This window comes from Phragmites australis, chromosome 17 (genome assembly GCF_958298935.1).
Source record: "Phragmites australis chromosome 17, lpPhrAust1.1, whole genome shotgun sequence".
Lineage (NCBI taxonomy): Eukaryota > Viridiplantae > Streptophyta > Magnoliopsida > Poales > Poaceae > Phragmites > Phragmites australis.
In genome coordinates, this window is record NC_084937.1 from 17261206 (window position 1) to 17270693 (window position 9488).

General features: G+C 41.3%; 2 protein-coding genes across 4 annotated transcripts; one reads left to right on the forward strand and one right to left on the reverse strand.

Moving 5' to 3' along the window:
- Window positions 1-648: 648 nt before the first annotated feature.
- LOC133896786 (uncharacterized) lies at window positions 649-4450 on the forward strand. Of its 3 annotated transcripts, XM_062337421.1 has the most exons (4): window positions 649-984; window positions 1580-1957; window positions 2033-2519; window positions 3471-4450. In XM_062337421.1, the coding sequence occupies exons 2-4, from the start codon at window positions 1600-1602 to the stop codon at window positions 3958-3960; spliced, it is 1335 nt and encodes a 444-aa protein (XP_062193405.1). In that variant the 5' UTR covers window positions 649-984; window positions 1580-1599; the 3' UTR covers window positions 3961-4450. The 3 variants fall into 3 exon arrangements, with proteins under 3 accessions (XP_062193405.1, XP_062193403.1, XP_062193402.1); XM_062337418.1 differs by having other exon boundaries at window positions 650-984; window positions 1580-2519; XM_062337419.1 differs by having other exon boundaries at window positions 649-2519.
- Window positions 4451-4851: 401 nt separating this feature from the next.
- Window positions 4852-8488, reverse strand: LOC133897781 (THO complex subunit 6-like; the record flags this gene model as incomplete). The annotated part of the gene is given in 11 exon segments (XM_062338603.1): window positions 4852-5165; window positions 5273-5389; window positions 6101-6211; window positions 6338-6375; window positions 6378-6443; window positions 6825-6864; window positions 6959-7039; window positions 7173-7226; window positions 7346-7406; window positions 7528-7572; window positions 8475-8488. Coding segments are annotated over 11 exon segments (723 nt in total), but the record flags the coding sequence as incomplete, so codon positions are not given.
- Window positions 8489-9488: the final 1000 nt, after the last annotated feature.

Consider the following 9488-nt stretch of genomic DNA (forward strand, 5'->3'; position numbering starts at 1 on the left):
GTTTTTGCAATAAAATCAAATTTTTTGGGATTTTTTCCAACAAAACAATTTTTAGATAAAATCAAATTTTAAGTGATTTTTTGGGATTTTTTTGTATTTTTTCTAAATTTTAACATAAATAAATGATTAGTGTGCTGGAACAAGTGCTGCAGCACCACGTCACTAAGCAATCAGTGGGGATGGGAGGTGAGGTGACGGCATCACCGACGGAACACCTGCCCCCACCGCCCTGCAGACGTATGGGCTCTCAGCCTCTCACGCTCAGTGTCACCTCACGCGTCCCCGGAGTGTCGGCAAATTGGAGGGGGAAACGAACGGATAGGTCCTCTAACTAAGATTTTTTTAAAAAAAATGGCTACCAAATTCTGCCGAAAGAGAGGCGGCACGGATTCTCTGCACACTTTCTTGGACTAGTAACTAAGATTTTTTTTAAAAAAATGGCTACCAAATTCTGCCGGAAATTGAGATGACGCTGTTTCTTGAAGAATGGCTACCAAATTCTGCCGAAAAACGGCTACATAAAATCTGGGAGATCCAGAAAAGGATAAAAAAGAAAGAAAAGGAAAAAAGATCTGTTTCTGTCAGACTAGGTAGTAGTGAGCAGTGCAGAAACAGCAGTTTATTATTAGGCTCCCTCCCTGTGTTCACTTCGTTCATCCTGCGTGCGAGGAGAGGTAGTCAAGAAAAGGAGAGGTAGAGGGGGAAAAATATCACTTTACTTGCTGTTTCTTCTCGATATCACTCTTTGCTTTCACGTCGTTATCCAGAGGAGCAACAAGGGAAGGGAGAAGGCGGAAAGATCCCTCCTTTTACTCCTCTCTCCCGTCTCTTCCTCCTCTTCGTCGTCGTCCCCCCAGTGGGGATTCGGCTCTTGATTCAGTCAGCGGTGATGATCCGAAGGAATCGGCAGCATAGTGGTGTAGAAGAACTCGCCTTCGTCCTGTAGGCCTGTGCCTGATGCGGTGTTGCTGGTCCAGGTTCCAGGTGAGTTAACTTGTACTTTCATCTGAGTTTTTTTCCTTTCTTGTGATGCCAAGAACGGAGGAACCCTACCTGGTTTAGCTTCCTTCTTCCTTGTGATGATCTGATCTACCTGCTAGACATCTTGATTATAATACGTCTAGGCAGATTCTGAAGTTGAGGAATTCAACAGCCATCTGCTTAGCGTCTGATTTGGGACAGATCCAATTGCTGTGATCCCATCGGAGAGCCTGTCGAGGAATTGCGCAATCTTTTTTGTTTTTTTTTCCCTTCTGGAGGTTTCCACTCTGAAATTGGCAATTGGTTGATTGGTTATGGACATTACGTGTACTTCGACGTTACATGCATGTTTGAAAGACAGTTGTCCTCCACCTATTTATTGAGCTTATTTGAGTTCCTTGTAGCATCTAGACTCCTTTGATGCTAAGCAATTATTGATGGACAAAGTGATAAGTCTACTTAATGGTAGTTTGAACATTTGTGGATAGTGCATGTTATGCTGTGACCCCAATTTAGAGCAATTCTTTGTCCTTAATGTTGTTCTCTTTATGGATCAAGTTCCTACTGAATTGATGCCAAACAATCTTGTGATGGAAAGGTTGTTAGCATGTGAGAGTGATGGCGGCTGCTGAAGCGAGAGCTGCTTGGCAACGCGCTGCTAACCGCTGCTTGGTTCAGGAGGATGCAAAGAGAGCTCCGAAGCTTGCCTGCTGTCCGCCGTCCTTGCAACCGCATGACACGAGCAATGGAAATCCTATGAACCCGCAAGATCACCATATCCCTAATTTTATGCCTATAAACTGGAATCTGATGAACTCCAATCTGCCGATGGATACCCAGTGGTGGCTTCAATTGCAGCCAAACTTCGGGTGCCAGATGGGTCTTGCTAGGGAGCATCTGAACTATATGAGTGGGGAAGCTGGTGAGAAGAAAATGGAAGGTCTAGTGCCAGTGTCTAAACTTGAGGATATCGAAGGTAAGAAGAGTGAGGATCCTTTTGAGCCTCCATGGATCGTTTCAACAGCTTTCATGAAGCAAACATCTGAAACAGGTTTGGAAGAGTTAAAGACTCTTGCTGGCTATTCTCCAATGAGTCTCAAGTGCAAAGGAAATGCCAACAACTGTGTTCACGAGGACAAAGAGTTTATGGAGTTCAAAACTTTTGATCCTTTGTTTCCAAGGAAGCCGCAGAAGGAATATTGTGAGATGCATGCACCTTGGGAAGAAAGCAAGAAGTCTCAGCCATGGTGGCAAATTGCTGATGTTGACGGTTTGGCTTCCCTTGTTGCTGAAAGAGCAATGCAAAACATCGTGAACAATGATCTGCCAAGACCCACTCAGACAGTACAGGTTCATGGAGCTAAATTGAACGGCCCTGGAAATAAGGATGATTATGGTCTGCCATTAACTTATGCTGATAAAAAGCCAGATCCTGTACATGACACTATGGTGTGCAGCTACAGTGTTCCAAGCGCCGATGAGACAAATTTGTCTGATGGGGAAGGTTGGCAACAGCATCAAAGAAATAATGTGCCTGGGTGAGTGTCTTCAGTTATCTTGTTTCACAAGCAGTCAATCACCAAAAACCAAATTTTGTAGATTTGCGTTGTTTTTTTTTTTGTGTTAGGGAAGATTACAAAAACCCACCTGCAACTTTAGGGGTTTGTAAAAAAAAAAAACTACAACTTGTTTTTTGTCGATGAAAAGCCCCCCTACAGCTTGTTTTTTGTCGATCGATCCCTTGCAACTCTTACTTGGCATCAAATATCCACCTAGCATTGTTTAACCGTATGATATGGTACTTGTGTACTTTCAAAATGAAATGGTGGCTTCTAAAACGATTTTTCGTAGTTTCCCGAAACATTAAATTGGATCAGCCACTCTTGTTTTGCACACTTAAATAGGATGAATACTCAAAAGTATGTGAATATGGAGCCTAAATAATGAAATGTTATGTCGATTTAAATTGTCCCAAAGATATCGGAAGCGAAGCTAGATATCACTACACCACTCTAGGAACCCTAGGAAGTTATGCAGACACCACATTGTGCGATTAACGGTCTGATAAACCCCCAAAGTTGCAGGCGGGTTTTTTGCAATTTTCCCTTTGTGTTATATATTTTTCCTCGGTACAAGAGAAAAACTTATATGGATCATCTACATATATTGCATTTGAGAGCGGCTAGCTAGAGGCTGAAAATGAAGAATATACCTTTCTCCTAATCGTCTAGTGCCCTTTTGTAAATACAAAGTTCTATTAAGTTTTATTTGTTTTCAAACAAAGGTTACATTTGAATTGCCATTTTTTCTATGCTACTTGAAATTTGATTTTGAAGTGATCTGAGCATCATATTATCAGATGGTAAACATCCTTTGTATATTCCATCTTGTCCTTCTCTTTCCAGCACTTGGAAACCTTAGATGTTTTCTACTTGTTAGCCTTTTCCTGGTCCATCCCATGCATTAATATCATCACATTTTGACTGCAGGGGTGAACAGGATTCTTATAGTTCCACTGATAGTACTTCAGGCAGCAAGCCAACATATCAGAATGCTTCCGAGAGGGCCAAGCTGCTAGACGCCCTCCGCCATTCACAAACACGTGCTAGGGAAGCCGAGATAGCTGCCAAGAAAGCTTATGACGAGAAAGACCATGTCATCAAGCTATTGTTTCGTCAGGCCTCGCATCTCTTTGCGTGCAAGCAGTGGCTGAAAATGCTGCAGCTGGAGAACATATGCCTCCAGCTCAGGTTCAAAGAGCATCAGATAGCAGCCATGTTCCCTGAGCTTCCCTGGTTGATGGTGAAGGAAAAGGTGGCACCATGGCAAGAGTGGAAAGATGGGACATGGAAGAAAGGTAGGAGGCTGAACAGGAAAGGCAGCCTCCGCAACGCCATCATGTTTGCCGTCGGTGTAGGTATCGTTGGCGCTGGATTGCTTCTTGGCTGGACTCTTGGCTGGCTGCTGCCCAAGCTGTAAGTTCCATCATCTTCGATGACTGCAAAGGGGACGAGATAAATGCCTCCTGTGCGCGCAAAAATGAATCCATGATAGGTAAAGCTCCAAGTGTGCTTCAGATTCTTAGAACACAATCATGCTAGTCTGTTGATTTGGTTTGGAAGCCATGGTGATTGACAGCTCGATACCTTCTGTTGGCACCTGTATATATAGTAAGGATTTGGTGTACATATTAGCCAGAAAACTGGGTACTTCTGTAGTTTGCATGGCTGTCTATCTTAGTGTTGTACATAGGGGTCAGTGGTGGTCTGGTGGAACATGAAATCAGTCGACTTCAACAATGTATGCTAGTACTGTAATCTGTAGCTTTTATTTGCTTAGGGACTGTTTATTTCAGCTGTGGATTGTGAAAAAGAACTTGTAGATTGTAAAAAGTTACATTGTGAAAGCTGTATTGCTGGACTATTACAATTTAAAGACTAGATTGTACAATCTAGCTTTTACAATCCAACCTGTAGCTGAAACAAATAGACTTTTAATCTAGTAGGAATTATATTAATCTGCTTGCTGCCTACTGCTAGCAAATACTCCTCCCAGATTGCTTGTATCTTGTTTCTCTTGGTTAATATGGACTAAAATCGTTCATTCATATTTCATTCTGTGCATACGGTTTTCGGTTTTTTTTTAGACCAGTACTAGGTGATTTTGTCCGAAGAAGAAAAACTGGTACCCAAATTCTAGCCTAAGAAAACATGTTTTTTCAATGTTGATCTACATGAATGTTAGCAGCACTTGGTTAGTTGGAAATCTCAATACATGAGAAATAGAGAGAATGCACCAAAGGCACCAACTGAAAAATGCTCTGATAAAACGTGGACCTGCTTTTAGACCAGTCAGAATTTGAACGGATTTTTTGACGTTTCTTCGAAATAGTAGCATCAATTTACCGTCTAGGAGCCATCTTGGTCACTAAAGCATTGTCAGGTGCAACATTGAACGAAACTAGCACAGCAGCAGCGCAAAAAAGTACAGTCATCACAATGCATAGCAGCCTCAATTTGATCTTGGAAATTGCATTCTCCGCCTCTACATGAGGTTCGAAGAGCGTTGCTTTGCTGCTCATGGATAATTTACTTGTCCAGGCCGCGGCTACCGAATGTGCATAAATGGCTCCCAAGTTCGGAGATCACATCCACCAGACCCCTGTATCCGGCAACAGCTGCCATCTGAAGGACAAAGTTAATGATTGTGAACAGAAATGCGCGTCGCTGGAATTAGGTAAAAACAAAGCCAAGAAGTTCAAATGAGGAGCAGATGGGAGATAGGTGCATACCCCCGATGAGTGGATAGAGACAGAGAATGCTGACTGAGGAGCACACTTTATTTGTGAAAGAACAGTCCCATTGATTGTGAAACGGGAGAGCACAGGTTCAGCACCAACTGCTAAAATCTGAACGGATGCAAATGAATGAAAAGGGAAATGAAGGCAGTTAGCATGCTTTCTGGATCACAAGAGTCGAGAAATAATGGATGCTGCTACATTGTTTATGTCTCCCAAGTCTACATAAACCTCTAGTAGATCTCTAATAAAACAAAACATGCGAAACATGGTTACAGCTAAAGTATTACAGCTTAATTCCTATCCCTATAAAAAAGTCAGCTCTTGTTCCCATTTCTGTCGTCCTAAACTCCTAATTCAGCAAAACCGCAAAGCTTGAAAAAGTTGGCAGGCTAGCTGCAGGCTACAAAGCATTATGGGCGACTCTTCCATTTTGTTTGCATTTTGCCCCACACAAATGTAAGGTGTTTTCTAAAGGACAACTAATCTCAATTTTCAGATCTCCATAAATTTATAACTGCATGAAACTTAATTGTTTTTACAGTCAAACAGATAATGAGCTTGGAAATAGGCACTACACCGCTATTAGATCATGCACTGGTGGGAACTATCATACACCTTAATCAAATGAGATGCATGGAAATCATTAAAGTAATCAAATAGGTGCATAAGTAGTCACTACAACCATAATGCTTGGTAAAATCACTAAAAATGATATCATCTGTCTAAATATGTTTTGCTGTCCAATAGAGATCATTTTTCTAGTTTACTAGACACTAGTTTAGTCAGGATGTAAATGGAAATGGAGGGGCAATCACTCACTTGGTTCTTGTCAAACAACAAGTCTTGGACAGGACCATGACAATCCAAATTAAAGATGCACTCATTTGAAATAAGACTCCAAACTGATATACCACTAGACGTGCCACAAGCCTGAAGACAATACAAACGAGAATAGAGAAACGCTAAGATAAACATCATATGATGCCAAGAAGACTAGTTATGAGCAACAAAATACTTCATGTATATAATGTTAAGCAGTTTAAAGGTGCATTATACCAGCCAACTTTCACTTGCATCAATGGCAACACAACTGACCATGAGCTCTCAAATGCCTTGTTCTTTACTGGATGTATAACCTGAGGACACTTCCCACTTCTGCAATCTGCAACGTCCAAAAAGAGCATGAACAGGCATGACCAAAGAAATTTCAGGCGCCCATAGCCTTTGGCAGCAAATACTTCATATCATACAGTAAAATGGGTAAACCAACATTTTTTGCACGCTATGAGTAATAATGCAGAAAAGTAAGAAAGCAACACGTAATCAAAAGGAACAGAGGTTGCTACAGCTTGCTGGGCATGCTTTTTCCCCTTTATACATAATAAATAGGTAGGTATTTTTTCAATATAAATTGTTCAGCCATTTCTTAACATTGTGCTGCCATCTGAATTCGCACATGCTCTTCATTATAAAAAAAACATCATCAAGCTACATGTGAACCACAAGACAAGGAAAAAAATCGCTATTGGAAATCATTGCTCACCCCAGATACGGGCTGTCCCATCCTCTGATCCTGTTACCACCTGAAAGAAAAAAGAATAAGGCGCTTAGTAAGAGATGATACAAAATGTAGGCAAGATCTACATCAAAAAATGGAATAGTAACATAATCAAATACCTGGCTATTTGCCTCACGAACTGCAACGCTGTGCAAATAGTCAGTATGCCCCTTGAATATCATTTTACATTTACTACTCTCCTGAAAGAAGCAACCATGATAAACATTACTGTCAGATACCTCCTCAAGCACAGAAACTCTCAAGCAGAACCACAATTCCTTCCAAATGGTTCAAGACTCCTATATGTAGCATTTACCACAAGAAAATACATACCACATCCCAGCAATAAGCACATGCATCATCTGCTGCTGCGAAGATAGATCCTTCCTGTTTGGAAGAAGGATAGCAACAACAAATAAGATATATTGAACCAAGCAATATGCACAAGGAACAAACATTAGAGACTATCACGCTTCCTGGAACAATGTAAAACTTCAGTTATTAACCTGTTTGTTAATTGCAATGGCACTGTTTTCAGGTATTGGAGAGCAAGCACCCCAAGGACCTCTACAAAATTGCAAGCAACGGCAATGAAAACCTGGCAAATGGGAGGACCAATGCAGTTCTCAGGAAAAGGGTATACACTGAAAGGTCTGTGAGATGTGCAATTCTTTTCATAGAACCTTACTTGTGTTGAGGGTTGACCAAGTCAAGTGCTGGTTCTAGATGATCCCATGGAAAGAAAAGCAACAACGAAATATTTCATAAAAGAATGAAATAACTGAAATGTAGAAGACAAAGTAGAGCATTTTAAATCTCCAAAAAAAAAGTAGAGCGTTTTACGTGCATTTCCACACAGATGCTTTGTTTTTTTCCTTAACAGCGTATGCTTTGTTTCACCCTGTACTTACATAACTATAACTGATTAACTGATTCAGCATCGAAAAATAATCAACTTGTGCGTCTATGCAGTGGGGGGGGGGGTGACACTCACATAAATTCCATTAGCAACATTGCAGAATTTATTCAACCGCTGGCACAATCCCACAACGTAATCAGAATACTATTCCGATAGTCCCGACATATGTTTTATGTCTAAGATCAGAACACATGCCCTATCTATATATAGCTTCACAACAAGTTTAAGAAAGAGCGAATAATTAACATTATATTACAAGCTTTTAGAGGATCATTATTTTCAACAATTCTCAATAAAAGATTATAGAAACTATGAAGTGGAAATAAAACCTATTGGCAACAAAAGAATGGTGGAGCCATTTGCCCTAAGGCACCACCCGAAAACACCGTCACTCCAATAGTTTGCACTACTCATTCCCGTCACCAACATCGGCGGGCGTGAAGTAGCCAAAGATCAACTCATCCTCACCTGCAGAACCTGAAAGAACAGCGTGAGTACGAAGGTACTCGCAAGATTTAATCTATATAAGGTATATGTAGATAGTCCGACTCTAAGGATTATGTATTGAGCCGCTAGCAAGGAAAAGATAGTAAAATAACATGCGACCACAACCTAGACACATACGTATGAGCATCTATATTTAACAAACTATATCTTTCTAACCTGTAAACCTCAACATAAACATGAATGTATGTGTAACTGGAACAATCTACGACTGCTGCAAATGGACAGAAACATGCTCATAACCGAGAGTGCGATAATTTGAATTATTCTTACACCCTACAGGGCTACATTTTACCCACACGATACGAGAATCATTCGTCTTGTGCTACTCACTAAAGTACACACAAGAGGATACTTGTGACAACCTTTCTCATACTCGGAACCACCACTAGCACATGCCCTTATGGCATCGGGGTTACCGCGAGCAAGTCTTGGCCATGCTCCGGCTCCCTGACACCTTGCTTCTCCTTATTCTTTTTCTCTTACGCGTCGTAGGGCCGCAAGATAAGTGTCAGCATGGCGTATGATAATTGGCTTACCTTACCATTAGATCAACATATGGTTAGTACGGAAAGTGCTGGAGCCAACTGCAACAACGATCGATGCTTAAACGATGCAAGCAGTCTATGGTGTCTGAGCTCCTCTCCCGACTTACCCAGGGGAACTCCACATCCGGGCAGGAGAAACACCCCTAACACCACCCACATCTCGCCTCATCATCACAACTCATCCATCTTAACTTTGTAACCATTATTGTAAACAGTAAGTAAGCCCTAGGCTTGAGAATAACGGATGCACCATCGCTCGACTACCGATGACCTACGCGGTGCTAAGCATTTTGATTAACCTTTGAAATTAGACACTAATTACATAAAGGCTACGAGGATATGGATGAACAACAACTCAAGGTAGAGGTAATGAAATTAACATAGGTTCTACCCATACAAACCCGATATCAACTCACTGAACATGCAATATACATAGAGCACAATTTATCAAATTAAACTCCATTCAATTTGAACCAAATGGTGCAATATGATTAGATGTTTGCCTTGCTACTCTGGTGCCTACCTGACGCTACCCGCATAACACTCGCAAAACTCTGGTAGTTCGGCATTGTCCTTGATCGCGCCCGCGTCACGCTCCGGTCCTTCGTTCACTACTAAAGAACGCATGCAATGATGAGCATGAATAACATACAATGAAAGATACTCCATAGTGTATGA

What these genes read in the sequence shown, in the direction of transcription:
- LOC133896786 (XM_062337419.1), top strand. Translation starts at nt 1,600, where the DNA reads ATGGCGGCTGCTGAAGCGAGAGCTGCTTGGCAACGCGCTGCTAACCGC. An exon ending in CAAAGAAATAATGTGCCTGG is followed by an intron (nt 2,520 to 3,470) that starts GTGAGTGTCTTC and finishes TTTTGACTGCAG; the next exon opens with GGGTGAACAGGATTCTTATA.